Genomic DNA, 18,081 nt, shown 5'->3' with positions numbered 1-18,081 from the left:
GTAAACGTCTGCTTAGTGCAACAGCTGTTCAACAACACTCACAGCTGATTACTAATTGAGCTTCCGTACCACGAATTTATTTCCAGAAATCTGCAATGCACAAATTAATTCTACGAATTTTCCGTGCTGCGAATTCCCCTTGAGATTCGACTGTAATATTGTCGGCCCCGATGTTCGCGATGCCATCCTTAAACTCGATGGGCAACAATTTAAGATTGAACAGAAAATTGTGTAAACTTTCAGGGGATTTATGGACATTTTGAATGTCCTCTCAAGGCATCCTTTGGGGGCAATAGAATGCCAGAGTGATGCACTTTTCAGGCAAAGAAACAGCTCGAATTCTGTTCCCTCTCGGCCCTGGCAGACTGCCTCTCAATGTGTGGCATACCCAGCCATGGCACAAAGTGCACAAAAGGCGAGAGAGTGAAATGAAAACGAGGCAACCTTCAAGTGCAAGCGACAAAAGCAAAATTGAAAAGGCGTCGCCCGGCCCCGGCCCCCGGGCCGTAGCAAAGGTGCAATAATTAGATGCAAGCTTGCCACAAGGTGCCATGCCATGCCATGCCATGCCAGCACCATATCATCTACGATGGGAAAGTCCACGCTCACTTTCTACACTTCTATGGAGCCCTTGGAGCCCCTGGAGCCCCCGGGGGGTAGGCCTTGAAATGGTTGCCAAAGAGGGATCATAGTAGGCCTAGCTGTTTCAGATACTCGTAGACTCTCAGTATAGCTTGAAAAAATTTCACTTAATGAAACGTTACTAAGGAAAACAGTTCCCAGTTTTGACCGGATTAAATCTAAGCTGCCACACGCAATTTTCATTGTATTTTCCAAATTTTATTTTAAATTCTTTGCACTTTGCAATCTCGCGCTCGGTTTTCGACTCCTTGCAATAATGCTCGATGGACAGGAGCAGAACGGGGCAGGCCCCGGAGGCCCCAAGCCCGGGCGACGCGTGCAATTCAGTTCCGACACGAAGCCAGGCGACGGCGAGGAGGCGGCCCAGCCATCGGGCTCCCGTTCCCGTTCCGCGTCCCCCGGCCTGGGCGCAGGGGTGCACAGCCCCCCCGGACTGGACTTTGGGGAACAGATGCTGCCGTCGCCGCTGGCCGTCGGCTCGCAGCTGTGGCACGCTAGTGCCAGGCGCTTGGACCTCCGGTACCTGAGCCAGGAGCTGCCCAGCCCGAAGGATCAGCTGTTGTTCCTGGGCGACATGCAAAAGTCGTTCAAGTGTGTGGTTTTCGACGTGGACCGACTCGCGGACAACCTCAAGGCCCTGGAGACGGCCGAGGTGGGGGACCTGAGCTCTGTGCAGGAGTGCCACCTGATGTCGAAGGACACGGACCCCGCCACCGGGGCCCAGGGCGACACGGCGCAGACGAGCAGCTGCCGCGTGACCTTCTCCGAGTGGCCGATGCACTCGCTGCCCAAGCTGATGGTCAACCTGCGGCGCCTCCACCTCTACTGCAACGTCCAGGTGCACTTCATCGAGCGCTTCGCCAACCTGGAGCTGCTGGCCCTCTACGGCAGCATCTCGCAGAGCGCCATCACGGGTGTGTTCGAACGCTGCCGCCAGCTGGAGCGACTCTCGATCAAGGCCGAGTGCGACGCCCGCCTCGACCTCAGCGGCGTGGCCAAGTGCCCCTTCGTGAACGGCATATCGGTGCCCGTCAGCATGTTCGCCAATCAGCGGGACCTGCTGATCAGCCGCCCCCACCAGCAGCTGATCGAGCTGACGCAGTGCGGCCGCAACAGCAGCCTGGCCGTGGACTGTCTGCGCTCAATCGTCGCCCTGAAGGGCGACTCCATCGAGGCCATACAGATGGACTGCGGATGGCTCGACAACGGTGCCCGGAGCCTCGCGGACATGGCCATGGGTCGCTGCACTCGCCTGGACCGCCTCGTCCTGGGCAACTGCGACTTCGGGCACATGGCGATCGGAAGCCTCGATCTGCCGCGGGCCCACCGCCACATTGCGCTGAACCGGTGCCACAATCTGACCGATAGCCAGGTCCAGGACATCGTCCAGCTCTGTCCGGACATCCACGAGCTCAGCCTGATTGAGGGCCCCCTCCTGACGGGCGCCCTGCTGCACAACGTCTATCGCGCACGGGCCGAAATGGCCGTGGGCCATCCCCTGAGCCTCGTTCTGACCAACTGCAAGACCCTTCTGGCCGCCTACAAGACCGTGGTGAGTGTGCCTAAAGCCACAGATCCCTTTCACTTCTCACTTCTCACTCTCTCTCTTGGTCTCTTTTTTGTCGCCTTGTAGTTTGCGGAGTACTGGGAGCCACGCCGTGACATCCTTAAGATCGAGTTCGTCGAGGACGAAAGCACTCCCGTGGAGGATGTACAGGTGTTCTTTTACGGTCCTTCCCTGGACCAAGGTTCTTCGGAGGCAGCTGATCCCCAGATTCCCCAAATGCCCCAAATGCCCACCGATGCCTAATTGAATACAAAAGCAACTGCAGACCCGCCATAGAGGCCTCATGTTTATTGTGATTGCGATTTTCAATGATTTCTATTCGGAATATCTCAGACAAAGGGTCTTCTTTGTTTTCTTTTCACTTGTATTCCCCACAGATAGCTTAATTTGTATGCAAATTGAAAGTGCCAGGGGCTGGGGCCACGCACCACCTCCGGCTTGGTAGTCTCTAGTCTGTGGCGGAGGATGAACCCTCTCGTCTCTCTCTGGCAGAAGGACTACGACCAGATAGACTCTGTGGCACTCTGTAGTAGGTGATCTCAACAGTTTCCGCTTGCAGGATTGTAAAAGCCCACAGCACAGAGAAACAGCTCAAGAATAGTTGTCAAAAATATCAATCGTTGCAGAACTTTTGTTGAGTTTTCTTTGCCTTGCAATGCAGTCTTTAATCTATTATAATTTGGCCATAATTCAGCTGGCTGTCATCAGATATGTATGTCCGCACTGGTTCTACGCCCAATCAATGCCCTCAGTTATACGATGGCATCTTCTCTGCTCTGTGGAGTGGCCTCTGTACCGTTTTGGTTTGGTAATACTCCAAAACGAAACGTTTTCTGTCGCTGCCAAACAATTGGCGGGCGCTGACAAGTCACTTTTTTGTGCCCCACCATTCCCTCATTTTTTGTTGCCATTTTTCGTAAGCTGTCTGCCTGCCTTTTCACTTTCTTCGGCGATACGTTTTGGCCACGGATGAAAAGTGAAACCCCAAACATTCAATGGCTTACGCGAACGAATGCAAGAAGCCCGGCCCCTCGTGTGGTAGGGCGGCAGGGAGGGAAGTACAGCGAGAGGGATATCCTTGAGAGCGTTGGGCCGTCCGACAACATTTTATTTGAGACAGATTTCTGAGCAAAAGAGTTGACAATTTAAGTAGATTTTATGGATCGTATTAGTGCTGGAAGTGGCGCGGGAATGGCGGCTGACGAAAGTCCAAAATGGAGCGATCATTGACACCCGGATAGCCACCCACGGACCGGGCTCGTCCCGCGTTGGACGATGACTTCGGCGAATCGGAGACGCTTTCCGTGGCATTCCAGGCGCCGTGCGACTTGGTCCGGAAGTTGCGCGGACGTGTCCCCCAGCTCTGGCCATAAGTGTCCTCGAAATTGTTGTCCGCGAAGCTGCGAATCTTCGGGGAGCTGCACCGGTTTGCCGGCTTGTTGTTCGGCGATGAGGTGCACCCGGTCCACATCGAGTGATCGGAGACGCCCGAAGGCGGCTCCGATGACTCCTCCCACCTCCTCATGTGGTCGATTTCGTCGCGTATCTCCTGTATGACCCTTTCGAGGGTATCCAGTACCGGCCCATTTGCCTCCTCCTCGATGGCATCGTGCAGTCGCTGCTTTTGCTCCGAGGTCAGCCAGGAATTAGGCGAGCGCTTGATGTCATACACCTGCGGATCGTCCGCCTCCGTGGAGATCCCAATCATGTCGAAGCTCTCGAACATCAGATTCACGCAGCGGGCATCTAGCGGTGCCCCCTCGCTCCTGGCTGACGAGGACCTAAAGGATCCCTCTCTGGCGACCACTCGGGCCGTCAGAGGGGTCACGGGCTTGGGCGCCGTCTCAAATTCCCCCTCATCTAGCGCGCTTTCTGTTGCCGTTGCCGTGGCCGTAGCCGTTGCCGCCTCCTGGTGCGGCACGGGTGGAGTGCTGCTGCTGTTGCTGGCGAGTCTGTCCAGCCACTTCATGTCCTTTATACGCACCCAATGGGGCAGCAGGGTTCGTGCCAATGGAGGCTGCTCCCCGGTGCCCGACGACGATTTGGACTGCTGCCGACGCTTCGATGCGTGCCGTGGCTCCTCCAGGGGCGGAAAGTGTGCGTGATTGTCGTACGGTTGATCCCCCAGATACCCGGGACTGTTGCTAGTGCTGGCCGGAACATAGTTCTGCCAGGCCTCGCCAGACTTCGCCTGAAATCGATCGCCCAACTGTCCGGACGGCGGCGAATGTGTCTTTCTGTGGTTTCGGGGAGGAGTCTCGTTACTCCTTTGCCTTGCTGTTCAGTCCGTTACTCACTTGGCTGTGTGTCCTTTACCCTTCGGCGCTGTGACTTTTCTGGTGGCGACGTTCATTCTAATACCTGCTTGACTTTTTTGTGTCTGTCGAATGATTCTATTTGGTTGGCACTCGTTGAGAGATTCACGCAAGGTGCACAGCCTTCTGGGATTGCCTTGAAGTTTTGAACCCCCTGTGGAACGAATTCGACTCGTCCCTGAATTTTGTTTTTGCCGGTAAATCAGCTGTTTGCGTTTGCATTTGCCATTCACACGTTAACGTTGAATGATGGCATACTTCTCTCTCTCAGTAGTTTCCCCCTTTCCAAGCAGATTCTGTGGTTGATTTACAGATCAATTATGCAATAGTTCCACAAGGTATGAACTGAGGGTCATATTATTAAATATATATGATTAATTTATACCCAATATTAGACCACTTTTCGTTGAAAAATGTGTACAAAATAATGAGAAAAAAAACCAATCGTTTGCGATGGTTTTTTCTGGGCAAATCAGAATGGAAAAAGCTCTTCAAATATGCATATAATGTAGTTGTATTGCTCTGGACTGTACAAAGGCTGCCCTTTGATATCCTTGGCCTTGACTGTTGAAGGCTTTGCGCGTCTTATATCATTTATCGTTTATCGATAAGCGAAAAAATGTCTCAAAAGATTTTCCCACGATTTTCGTAGTCGATTTTCAAGGCCATTATGGACGAATAGTTGGTCTATGGTCTTGTCCATAGGTTAGAACCTTTTAAAATGGTTCCAAAAACTTCCTGGAGAACGCATTTTATTGTTTTTATAAATAGATGTATCTATTAATTATATATTTTATTGAATATACGTGTAGATATATTATACATTTATGAACCGATCCATTCTGTAAGGAAAACCCCTCAGCCCTTACGTCTGACTCTTTTTCGATTCGTTTCGATTTCCCAATCGTTCCAACTGATCCGATCTTCAGCGCATATATCATACATTTACGCAATATTTCCGCCCAGACCCCCCACACGCCCCCACACGCCCCCAACAATGGTGAGTGCCGACGAGATTCGCAGATTTCCATATGCCATATGTTGGGTCTCTCTCGCCCTCTCTTCATATTTGTGCTTCTGTTGTTTCTTCTTTGGTCTTTCCTATTGTTAGTTGTTGCATTGTTCGGTGTGTGGCATGGTGGCGCGGCATGTGGCATGTGGATGTGGAAGCTGCAAAATTGCAATTCGCAATTGCAACCGGATATGGTCGCACAAAATTCCGAAATCTCATTCCCATCCGAAAGCCAAAACTATGATTTCCAGGCCCCCCTATCCCTCTCCCCCCACCGCTTTTCCCTTTTCCCTGGTACTTACAGTTTTACAGTTGCGGTTCTTCCTACTTTTCTTTCCGCACTTTGCGCTCTCTCTGGGGGCTTCCCACTTTTCTTCGTCTCTCCGTGAAAGTGGAAGATGGTTCCTTCTAGTGGCCTTCGGTTGAAGCTGAAAGAAAATAAATAAAAACTTTTAAAAGGGGCTTCTTTTAGCGAAATCTCCTATAGAAATAGTAGTATTTGGGCAACCTTTTTTATTCCAGATTTATTGAGAATTTTTAGCGGAAAGGTATCTGGACCTCTCTTCTGGCACCTATAAAATCTTGCCTTGACCTTCTCGAATTTTATTGGCCAGCCTAAACTCATCTTGAACCTTACAATTATGTACTACACAGTAAATTTTGCCCAATAGTTTGTTTTCTTGGTAATTTTCTTTGAAGAGAGCTTTGAAGAGATGGTTTAGGAAAAAGAACGAGGCTTCTGCCTTGCCTTGGTGACCCCGACGCGAGCTCTTGAATCCGTCACCGTCCTGAACCGACTTCAATCTGACCTCGTCTTGAATCGTGCTAATCACCGAACAGACTCTTGTCGCAAATCCAAACCGAACCTATTGTTGACTTTAATAAATTGATCGCAACAGACGCGGCTGAAGAAGCTCATTTGAGTCTCTCTTTTAGTGTATTTTTTGGATGGATATAGAGCTGACAAAAAGCATAGTTCTAGGGCATAACGTGGTCTGTAGATTGTGCCAGATGGTAGTTTGTTTGGTTCTTTGGTGTTCAAGCCCTTAGATCTTTCGAACTTGAAACCGAAAATGTTATTTGGATGGAACATGGCACGCTGCTTGGTCTTGGATGCCTCGCTCCACTGCGGATGCAGATTCGCTTCAGAGCGCTTGAAAGATTCAGATTCAGATTCCGATTCCGATTCGGATTCCCCCGACAAAAGATTCAGTTACAGCATTTGATGGTGCTGCTGCTGCTGTTTGGGCTTTCGGTTAAAACAAGTTCGGTTTCTAGGTAGTTATAAAATAATTACGATTATAATTATATTTGACTGGGCTGAGTCGAGCGACGATTACGATTATGCGCCGTACAATACTCGTGTGATCTGTGATCTGTCGCCGGTCGGGTTTCTGATGCAACCTCCCCAGACGGGGGCAATTAATTGTAATTTGGTTCAACGAGAGACAGAGTGAGATACGAGATACTACTCTAAGAACGTGCTCAAGTGTAACGTGTGCCCCTGTGTGGGGGGCATGGGTGTGGTGCGGCCACCACAGAACTTCTCTTTATAGACAACACCATATACATAAATACATACATATACAAATCATAAGATATTGAAGGCCGCACCCAATGGTCGTGTCCAATTCGTTCGTGTTTTGGCTTTTGACTGAGAAAGTGACAAACTTACGAGTGAATTCTGTTAGCGGGTGTTTTGCCCCGGCGCTTCTTGTTCTTGTTCTCGTTTTTGCCTTTTTCCATTTCCATGGAACGTGCCCCGCGTGGCAGAGTGGCCAGAGGGCCCGGAATGGGTGCCAGTGGGCCTACTATTGGGGTCAGCCGTGGGAGCTCTCCGGCGATTAGCTCTGGCCCCGATTCCACTGCCCCGATGTTCGATAAGCCCCCGAAAGCAAACGTCATCGGCTGGGAGTCGGGGAATCTGATTATTCTGGCCCCAACAACAGCACGAAGCCTGCAAATGCAATTGCCGCATTGAAGACACCTTTCGACAAAATTAAGAGCCCACAAAAGAATTAACATTTAAATATTTAACAAAATATTCACACACGTTGTTTGTTCTTCTATTTTTGGGACGGAATCGTATTCGACTATTCTTTTATTTCGTATTTTTCTTTATTCGGATTTATTTAATATATTTTTTTTTATATTTATTAAATTTGTTTTTATTTATTTAATATTTAATAATATGTACATTTATTTTTTTTATTGGTTATTTTGTATTTATTAAAATGATATTTTTGTTTTCCATTTTTATTTATTAATTTATTTTGATTAAAATTATCATTTTTTTATTTATTGTTTTATATTTATTAAAATATTTTTTTTTTTTTTTTATTGATTTTTTATGTTAAATAAATTTATTTTTTATATTTATTAAAATTATTTTATACATATTTTTTTATTTGTTTATTTATATATTTAATTTTCTTTTTCTATCCTCTTTTCATTCTAAATTTCGATCAATTGTTTCCCCCATTCCACCCCGCGCCCTGCTTTCAATACACGAACATTCCATTCTTGGCTTACAGCGCCGAAACGCACTGTTTCGGCCACAAATCCAAGCACGTGAGTGATTTGCCAAATCAGTGTTCGAGCTGACAAATGAAGCCGTTGAGCAGTAGATCTCCCCGCCTCAGCGGAGCCACAGTAAAAGCTTCCTCAACATTTTCCTCGACATCTTCCCATGGCGTCCCATCCCATCCCGTATCCCTCCAACCCACTCCCTCCATCGTTCGTTTTGGTTTGTCATCTTTTTTGCCTCCAACCAGGGAGCCAGAGGGAGAGGGACTTGAGAGAGAGAGACTCAACCATCGAGAGAGATCGCTGCAAGCGTTCGTTCAACTTGTTTGCCGCATTTGCAAAATACTTGCTGTCTGGCACGCCACATCCGAATCCGAATCCGAATCCCAATCCGAATTCAAATCATCATAATGATATGGCCAATACGGAAAAGCGGTGGCTGAGGAGGGGCCCTCGGGGTGCCCCAAGTTAAGCTTAAATTGTGTGCAAATGATCCGCCGAAACAAAGCAAAGAAAAAACCTACGAATATTTGGTAAATTTTTAATAACCATAATTAAGTGCTTAGAGCATGACAGGAAATTGCATAATTTATTAGCCATCCCCCCCTACCGCCCTACCTCCCCCACCCCGCACACCTCATTATGCAAATACTTGTGTCTGTCCAACTCCCCAAGCCCTGTCCCGGGCACTACAATACAACAGAGTATTTGCCCATATATCACGTTCTCCACAGAGAACAAAAGACAAAAGACACTGACGTCAGTGGGGCACCCAAGCCGTGTGGTGCCGTAGATTCCCTAGATTCCATTCGACACAGGAGGGCAGTTTCAGAGGTGGGAATCATGGCAGAAGGAAGTAGTTCCAGAGGGCAAGTCGGAAGTGGCAACATTTCCATAGAAGGCAAGGCGAATGGCCTCTGTGTCTGGTTATTCGGGAGGAATGTGTCCATTCACTTATGGGAAATTTGTGCACTGTACTGTACTGCAATCAGACCGCCCTATAGCAGGTCAATCTATGTATCTAGAATGTGTGGCCACTCACAGGAAAGAGATAGGAAACCTACATTTGTTGCTGTACGATTTGTTGATCTTTGTAGGACCACTATATAAACACATGCCCTAGAGCCTTAGAGCCCTAGAGCCCCCGTCGCTTATCTCAAATGTATCTTTGCTCAGCGGCTCTCGAGTGTCGCTTCGATCAAAGGGCTAGAGTCGAAGGAAAGATGAGTCAAGCCCCGAAATAAAAACAATACTCGTGTAAGCAAATGGCAATCCAGCAGATATATGGGAACAATGTGCTTTTTGGGATATTTCCCAGAACTTGCCTTTGTTGTCCAGATACATCCCAAAGATACAAACATACATACATTCGAATGATTATGGAAAAGCCTTTCCATTTGCCACCGTTTGGAGGTTGCCAGACAATGGCTTCGTAGCCGTAACCCCCCCCCTCGTGTCTAGGGGGGGGCCCCGTACACTTTTACTTTCTTCGGTTTTTTTTTTCTTGGCTAATTGCACTACTTAGACAGCCAGTAGCAGGCGGCGGCGTCACTTTCCCAAACACACAATAACGCAAAAATTAATAACAATATAATAATCGTACTTCTCTTTTGAATAGCACAGCACACTCGTGAGTGTATTCACTCCTTTTGTGAGTGTACAAGAAGAAAAAAACCACGTTAACAAATTCGATTGGCCACTGGGGGGGAGGTGACATAATGGGAGGGAGGCCAAGCCCACTGCAGTGTCCGGCATCGGCATCGGCATCGGCTTCCCTCTCTCCGGTCTCTGGCTGCGGCTCCTTGTAATTAATTATCGTACAATTAATTGTGTGATTAATCAATTTGCCATCTCATGTGGTGTGGAATCATAATGCGTTACATGATCATAAACATAGATAATTGAGGGAAGAAGCATCAAGCAGCAGCAGCATCGAGCAACCCGTTCATTAGATAAAAGATACATAATCATAATCGTATCTCAGTTCCTGTTTGCGTTTCCTATGCGGATGCAAAGAGGGGGGAATAATGATGACTGCAGCACTTCCTTTAGCCATATTCTCTAATGTCGATTAATTTTCTTCATGGAAGCTCAAGACTCGAGTTCATTTTGTATTCGAATTCAAAGAATATTAAATCATGCATCGAATCCATCGAATGAAAGGCTTCCACTTTACTCCTGTACTTGGGTGTCTTCTACCAAGGCCAAGGGAGAGAGAGCTGTCTCTAAATTGCTTCTTAAAGAATCTTTGCCATAGAAAGCAGGCTTCGCCAAAGGCCTTGAGAGTTTTTGAACCATATATCCACATATACCGATGCAAAATCCATTGAAATATCCCTAGAAGCCCCAAGGAACCCGCTCTCTCTGGAAGTGGCAGCCCGACAGTTTTCTAATCGAAAGAGTTCTTAAGATTTCTGCTTTCCCCTCCTCCTCCACTTTGTGTGGCATCTACAGTCTGCAGCGAGTAAGAAAGGTCAGGCTCATGCCTCTTGAGAGGCCCGTCCGTCGTCTGCGGCTTGGCTATTTTTATATCCCAGCCAAGGATATGATTTCATTTCAAGGTCCAAAGAAAAGCCCAAGAGTGGGGGGCCAGTCGGGCTGGAGAAAACGTGGAAAATGCCTGAGCAAAAACCCACTGAAGCGACACTTTTTGCACGCGTTCCGCTTTTCCGAAATAACGAAACGCACTTTTACATAAGACTCCAACAAAAACCAGACCACAAAAGACGAGTACGAGTGTGAGTGCGAGTGTATATAGTTTCCAGATTGATTATGATGTGACCCCTCCCCTGTTCAACGCCTTCCCCACATGTCTGGGCGTTGCAAAAGAGTTTTCTTTTTTTGTTGGCATGCTTCCAGGGCATGCCGTATGACAAAAATGAACTGAAAATAAAGATCAAACGATGGCAGATACATATGTACTCTATTTCTGCGGCACTTCGCCCTCAATCGAGTCACAAATAATGATACCTGGACACCAAAAATACCCCAATGGAAAGGCCTGTTCCCATAGAACACCTTTGGGGTGCCATAAAGACAAGGATTGGGTGCCATAAGTACAAAAATGGGGCAGATTTTGGGTTTTATATTTCAATCTGAAGGGCACTCAATATTGTTTCAACAATTTGTGGCAAGCTGGTGGCCTCCATGGGTACCACAGCCAAATATTCATATGAAAAATGTCGACTTTGAAGCTGGACAATTATTTTCCCTAGTTTTATGTCTAACATTTTTATTTAAAAAAAAGAAATAATAATATTTTACAATTACAAATATTGTAATAAAATATTTAAAATCAATTTTGTTGTATATACATTTTTTTTTTAACTAAAAAACTTTTCCGAATAAAAAATTGTTTATTTTTTTAACATTAAGTTACTAAAATTAAATGCAAACAAATTTGTTCAAAAACAATCTCATTGTTTCGTATATTTCGATACATTTTTGTAACTAAATATATATATATAAAAAAAATTAATATTCACTGTAGAAAAATTAAAAAAAAAAATCTATGCCATTTCTATGATTTTTCCTTGACTGCACATAGAATAGCCGTAGGCTAGGGGTCGCAGGCCCCCTAATCCGTAGACATATTATTGCATAAGATATTCGAAAGCAGCTGAAAGTGAAGGAAAAGCCAATCAATCGAAACGCTATGGATCTGGGAAAGGTAAGAGTACGAGTCACTATTTAGTTTGAAAGGTTCCGAGATTACGTATCGTTTTATTCCAGAAGAGACTGGGAGTGGGACTGGGACTGGGGCACACGCAGAGCTGAACATCCGCTCGAACAACGGGTCGTATGAGTAACGTCAATTCAATTGACAGTTTAACAACAAATTACACAACAGAGAGACAGATAGACGGGGCAGCAGAGCCATAGAGATAGAGCGAGAGAGAGAGTGAGCGAGAGAGAGGCCATCGGGGGGTCAGACAAAGCATAGACCCAGAGTCCACAGAGAGACCCAGAGAGGAGGCGGCGGCGGCCTCATTAAATGCTGCCTGAGGGTATAAATGTAAGCTAATTATTTCCCCTCGATTTTTCCAGTATTGTTGCATTTTTGCATGCGAATAGCTATTGTATAACCCCATCAAGGGATGCGCAGGGGGAAGGGGCATGACATCACACAACAACAACAACAAGAAAAAACTAAACTAAACCAAAAGTAGCCCCACACCCACATTGGAATGAAAATTAAAGCAAACAAAAAATACCGAAACGCCGATATCCATAAATTCGTAATCGAATCTCTGAGGGCTCCCGAGGCGCAGGTGACAAAGCGTGTAATTTATGCAAAGCCAATCGAATCAATAACAATAGCCCCCCGACCCCCTCCATGTGTCTGCCCCGCTCGCTTTATTGTGCCTCCGATGTGGCAACACACAAAATCCCCCAAAGCAGACAAAAATTAATAACGAAACGATAATGGGAATTGTTTAACTGGAAAGAAAATGCAACTGCAACTGCAACTGCATCTTGCAACGGCAGTTGTAGCGGCATCTGCCACAGCCAAGGCGCCTCTTTCCCATAATGATAATTGTATATTTGTGATGACCGCCAAGACGAGTCATCCTCCCCGGACATTGTCATTGAACAATCATCAGCATCGTACGAGCCTCTGCCGTCTGGCAGTGACATTGTCTTTGCACTGGACAGGGGCAGGGGCAGGGGCACGGACAGGGGCAGAGGAGATAGATATCTCATATTCCACATTCCCCGAATTATTCCCTAAAGCTTGATTCTTCTGCCACTCGGAGCTGCGCAATATTTCAGAGACAGAAAAACGTCTGCCTTTTTTTTCAACTTAATTGTGGAGGCATTTTATTGTTTTTTACAGCGAAATATATATGTATATATATATAATGTGGCACATCTGTAAGCTGAAATATGGCTCTAAAACGAACAGAAAGTATCGAATTGTATTCAGTTGAAACGTTTTTGTCGGGGCACAAGAGGCACTACGTGAGAATTCCTTTACTTTGAAAGTTTAATCTGCTCAAACACTTTATTATAATTATCTATAATTATTAAATAATAATCATTAAATTTGTTTGTTTTCTGCAGGGTTTGGAAGAGCCTTGGTCTTTAAGATAAATGTACTATTTTTTTTAGGAGTTTATAAATATAGATTAAATGGGGCATATTTATGTTGGTTTGGTGCTGAAAAATATTTAATTTAAATATAAAAACATTTCCAAATTAAATATGGAAATATCTTTCAAGCATTTAAATGGAATATGGAACCCCTTTTGGGATCCGAGGAGACTGCCTATCGAGTTTTTCATTTCCTGTTTATGGTCTCCCAATACCAATACCAATACCAATACCAATACCAATACCCTTCGGTGCATATCTGGCATGGCATTGTATTCTTGGTCTTAATAAAGCCAATGCTGGGGGGGGGGGGGGGGCGGGGGGCGGGAGGTGGAGACTCATAAATTTGAAATTTCTGGCTTTTGTTGTGTTTTGTGGCTGACACAATTCCGAGGCATTTCGCAGGCATTTCATTTGGCTAAACAATTTTCGCACTTCGGGAGGAGTGTGTCCATTCACTTATGGGAAATTTGTGCACTGTACTGTACTGCAATCAGACCGCCCTATAGCAGGTCAATCTATGTTTTTAGAATGTGTAGCCACTCACAGGAAAGAGATAGGAAACCTACATTTGTTGTTGTAGGATCTATTGATCTTTGTAGGACCACTATATAAACACATGCCCTAGAGCCCCAGAGCCCTAGAGCCCCCGTCGCTTATCTCAAATGTATCTTTGCTCAGCGGCTCTCGAGTGTCGCTTCGATCAAAGGTCTAGAGTCGAAGGAAAGATGAGTCAAGCCCCGAAATAAAAACAATACTCGTGTAAGCAAATGGCAATCCAGCAGATATATGGGAACAATGTGCTTTTTGGGATATTTCCCAGAACGTGCCTTTGTTGTCCAGATACATCCCAAAGATACAAACATACATACATTCGAATGATTATGGAAAAGCCTTTCCATTTGCCACCGTTTGGAGGTTTCCAGACAATGGCTCCGTAGCCGTAACCCCCCCCCCCCCCCCCTCGTGTCTAGGGGGGGGGGCCCGTACACTTTTACTTTCTTCGGTTTTTTTTTTCTTGGCTAATTGCACTACTTAGACAGCCAGTAGCGGCGGCGGCGTCACTTTCCCAAACACACAATAACGCAAAAATTAATAACAATATAATAATCGTACTTCTCTTTTGAATAGCACAGCACACTCGTGAGTGTATTCACTCCTTTTGTGAGTGTACAAGAATGCGCATTTAAATGGAATATGGAACCCCTTTTGGGATCCGAGGAGACTGCCTATCGAGTTTTTCATTTCCTGTTTATGGTCTCCCAATACCAATACCAATACCAATACCAATACCAATACCCTTCGGTGCATATCTGGCATGGCATTGTATTCTTGGTCTTAATAAAGCCAATGCTGGGGGGGGGGGGGGGCGGGGGGCGGGAGGTGGAGACTCATAAATTTGAAATTTCTGGCTTTTGTTGTGTTTTGTGGCTGACACAATTCCGAGGCATTTCGCAGGCATTTCATTTGGCTAAACAATTTTCGCATCCCCCAGCACCCCAGCCCCCCCCCCCCCCCCCCCCCAACCCCCCATTTCATGCCCATTGTGCGTTCAATAAACTAAACTATTGTTAATGTTAATGGTATTGTTGTTGTTGTTTCTGCATTTGCAATCATTGAATTTTTTGAATTTTAAGTTGTTTTTGTGTGTGTGTGTGTGTGTGTGTGTGTGTGGCCATTGCATTTGGGTCAACGGGTGAAATATGTATGGAAGGCAGGGCCTTGGGGGTCTGCAGGCCACAGGCTGCAATCCCCATTGGAAGGTCAAAAGGCGACTGCGACACGATCTTCGAAAGTCCCACGAATATTCAAAGCCAAGTTCAAAGCCAAAACGAGAGATGAAACAAGGAAGTCAGCCAGCCCCCAGACGCAGCAAACACAAATGCCAGATCAACAACTGTAAACACTCGTGGATGGGGCACGGCACAGCTGTTGAGTGGCACTCCCCCCCCCCCCCCCCCTGCCCGCTCTTGAAGCTGAGGCTTCCATCCTCGCCGCCGGCAAATCCACTTGACTCCGCAGATCGTTCCATCGTTCAATCGTTAAATCGTTCATCATTCACCCTTCGCACGCGTTATGTTTAATGTTTTTTTTTTATTGTTTAAATATTTAAGTACTCCCCCCACCCCTCGAACTGGTAATCTGTTTTCTGGCCAGGCATTGACATTGGCCTAAATTTAATAAAGATTTTTTTTTTTGTTCAATTTGTTGGAGGCTTAGAATTAGACGATGCTGCCACTGCCGCTAATGGGATGACAAATCTGTCTGTTCCGCAGAAAGCTTGATGATTTCATAGCAATTCTCTCCCACTCTCCCTCTCTCTCACTCTTTTGTTACTTGAATTTGGTATTTTATTAATTGGTTTTTACAAGCTGATTTTGGCCAGAAAAAGCACAATATGAGGAAGTCGTTGTGGCCCACGAGCAGGCACGCTTCCACCAATAAACGCTTCCACAGAGGCGGTACATGTATGTGCATCTCCCCGCTTCGCACCATTTTTACTTAAACAATAACAATAATAATAACAATAACAGCGTAAATAAGCGCAGGCTATACATATTTAATGTTGCGACTGGGGGATGCCCATTGAGCCATTGAATCGCCAGTAAAATAATCAGAAATAAATAGAAAGAAAGAAATAAAATATCAAAGGAAAAAGGATTAATTAATTAAAAAATACAGCAATCATTTTAAAACAAAAAAAAATGAATAACATTAAAAAAAAAATAATAAATGCATTTACAATATATAAAAATATGGGAAATAAACATTAAATTAAAATACAGGTGTTTTAAGAAAAAAACTACGCCAATTTTAAATCACAAAAAATAAATAAGAAATACATTTCTGAACGGATTTTTTTTTTGAAACAAATTATAATACTTATTAATTAATTAATTAATTCCTTGCAAGTTTGTTTCTAATATAATACAAATATATTCCCACTCACAAAGAAAAAAGAAAATAGACCTGTATTTCCCTATTTAATATTCATCAGTTTCGGATGTTTTTTGTTGATCTTTTATGAACAAAATCTTAGTAAAAAGATCATCACGAGTATTCCACATTGGCTAACGCCATTGTACGCCCAAAATGTATATACCCCGATGCACGATTCCGGACAATAACAGGGTGTCTATCTAAAACAACAGTAGCGTAGAGCCGACTCGACTCAGAGCCTATGGAGCAGCTGATTCAGCGTCTCTCTGTTGATTCTACTTAGCGTGTGGCCCCCATGCCCGTTCGTCCAGTCATAAACTGGTTTAACGACTTGAAAGACTATAGAAGTCGTCTAAAGACAGAGACAGAGAGGCAGAGAGACAGAGAGGTGTGTGCTACCGTAGAGGCAGCGGGGGGCGGGTGTGCGGCAGGTAGCAGCTGGCCCTGCCATTGCCTTTGCTATGCCTTGTCCCATGTCCCGAGTCTCATGTCCATTTTCATTTCCATTCGCATTTCCATTTCAGATACAGCGACAGAGACAGATACAGATGCAGAGATACAATAAGAAAATGCCAATCAGGCAATTGAGGCTGCACTTGGACTTGAAATTCGTTTGAAATACGCAGTCCCCTACCGTGAGTCAGAGATTGCACCTCCACCCGCTCATTCATCCATTCCTCCATCCCTCCATCCATCCATCGGTAGATCGATAGCGATAGAGTCGTCCTCCCGCTGCCGCTACAAGTACTTGCTGTCGTACTATTCCCGATAAGATAATGGCAACAGCGACCAATAAAAGATAACTACTGCATTAGTCAGAGTCTCTCCAGACAAAGAGAGAGGCAAAGATACAGTAAACAATACATTGAAGCATCAGAATCAGTGCATGGCAGTTGGCAAAGTGTAAATGATTTAATATACGAGCCACAGGCACCCAGGCACCCAGGCACACACGCACACAGCCACAGAGGCACACACAGCAATTACCAATCCAGTTAAGAAAGGCAGCTAACTGTAAAGAAAACTCCGTGCCGCTCGTAATGCCAGCTGTAGATAAAATTTAATCGGCTATGATTGTTCATTGGGATCGTTCCATATGTGGATCTCGATGTGGGTATGGGTATGGGGGGGGGGGGGGGGGATTAGCTCCATTTTAGTGGCAAGTGGCAAGAGCAAATCGATCATTTAACACCCAGAGAGTCGCTGGCTGGCTTTGGCTTTGGCGCGGGGCCATCTGCATGCTCGGCTAAATATCCAAGTGCTCGCTCGCCCGCTTAACGGTCGGCTATTACGAGCAGCTGTAAAGCTGCAATCGGCACTGGGGAGGGGAGGGGAATCGAGTGGAGTCGAGTCGTCCCCTTCTCAATGAATGGTGGAGCAGCAAGCACCTGGAGCAAGGACCTGCAGGAGCAGCAGCAGCGCCCATTCCGTTGTTGTTTGACTCTTGCTTTATTGATTTTTAGCAGGCAGAGAGACAGGTTCAAACACGCGCACAGGCACGCACGCACAAACACGCTCGAGACGGGGGAAAACACACCCTTGGCTGTATCTGTGTCTGCATTTGTATCTGTATCCCTGTATCCCTTGGATACCAAGACAGAAACAGCTACAGCTAATTAGGTAAAAGGCGGCTCGGCTCGGTTTCAACATCAGCAACGAACCCGAGGTGATTCCTTATTTTGGGAGTCGCAAGGATATTATTAGGGGACAAGTTACATCACGTTCAGATTCGTTTCATTTTAATATGGAACTCACTTTGTGGCTCTCGGGACATCAGCAGTATATGGGCTGTGTTCGTGTCTAAACAATATTGCACACAGGGCGCGCGGTGCGCTCAACGACACTATCAAACACAAGAGCACGCAAAAATACACGGCAAAAAAAACACACACGCAACGGCGCAGCTCTACCTTGCTGCGGCACGAACGGTTTTAAGGCGACTCACTCGCGTAACGGGCGGTTGTGTTGCAAGCGACGGATTGGCG

At 46.0% G+C, this 18,081-nt stretch overlaps 3 protein-coding genes across 5 annotated transcripts in view; 1 reads left to right on the top strand and 2 right to left on the bottom strand.

The window, feature by feature from the left end:
• Positions 1–18,081, bottom strand: part of LOC4815025 (uncharacterized protein DDB_G0271670) — a 24,416-nt gene extending 6,335 nt beyond the window's left edge. Inside the window, exons 1-2 of one of the 3 annotated variants that reach the window (XM_033385632.1) lie at positions 17,852–18,081; positions 5,839–5,964 (exon numbers count right to left, since the gene is read on the bottom strand). The gene's annotated coding sequence lies outside the window, so the exon portion shown is untranslated. The remainder of the gene's footprint in view (positions 1–5,838; positions 5,965–17,851) is intronic. The other 2 variants (XM_033385631.1, XM_033385630.1) reach the window with 2 other exon arrangements.
• On the top strand, positions 709–2,548 carry LOC6901588 (uncharacterized). Its single transcript, XM_002134223.3, has 2 exons — positions 709–2,194; positions 2,276–2,548. Exons 1-2 carry the CDS (start codon positions 899–901, stop codon positions 2,450–2,452), a joined length of 1,473 nt encoding a protein of 490 aa, XP_002134259.2. The 5' UTR covers positions 709–898; the 3' UTR covers positions 2,453–2,548.
• LOC6901589 (uncharacterized) lies at positions 3,283–5,122 on the bottom strand. Its single transcript, XM_002134224.3, has 2 exons — positions 4,507–5,122; positions 3,283–4,446 (listed from the first exon to the last, which is right to left on the bottom strand). The coding sequence occupies exons 1-2, from the start codon at positions 4,560–4,562 to the stop codon at positions 3,378–3,380; spliced, it is 1,125 nt and encodes a 374-aa protein (XP_002134260.2). The 5' UTR covers positions 4,563–5,122; the 3' UTR covers positions 3,283–3,377.

Source organism: Drosophila pseudoobscura, chromosome X (assembly GCF_009870125.1).
Source record: "Drosophila pseudoobscura strain MV-25-SWS-2005 chromosome X, UCI_Dpse_MV25, whole genome shotgun sequence".
Lineage (NCBI taxonomy): Eukaryota > Metazoa > Arthropoda > Insecta > Diptera > Drosophilidae > Drosophila > Drosophila pseudoobscura.
The sequence above is the reverse complement of the archived record's forward strand: the minus strand, read 5'-3'. Positions and strand labels throughout refer to the sequence as shown.

Coding starts and splice junctions, on each gene's coding strand:
- LOC6901589 (XM_002134224.3), bottom strand. CDS start 4,562: ATGAACGTCGCCACCAGAAAAGTCACAGCGCCGAAGGGTAAAGGACAC. Junction 4,447..4,506: donor GGTAAAGGACACACAGCCAA/GTGAGTAACGGA, acceptor CCGAAACCACAG/AAAGACACATTCGCCGCCGT.
- LOC6901588 (XM_002134223.3), top strand. CDS start 899: ATGCTCGATGGACAGGAGCAGAACGGGGCAGGCCCCGGAGGCCCCAAG. Junction 2,195..2,275: donor TGGCCGCCTACAAGACCGTG/GTGAGTGTGCCT, acceptor GTCGCCTTGTAG/TTTGCGGAGTACTGGGAGCC.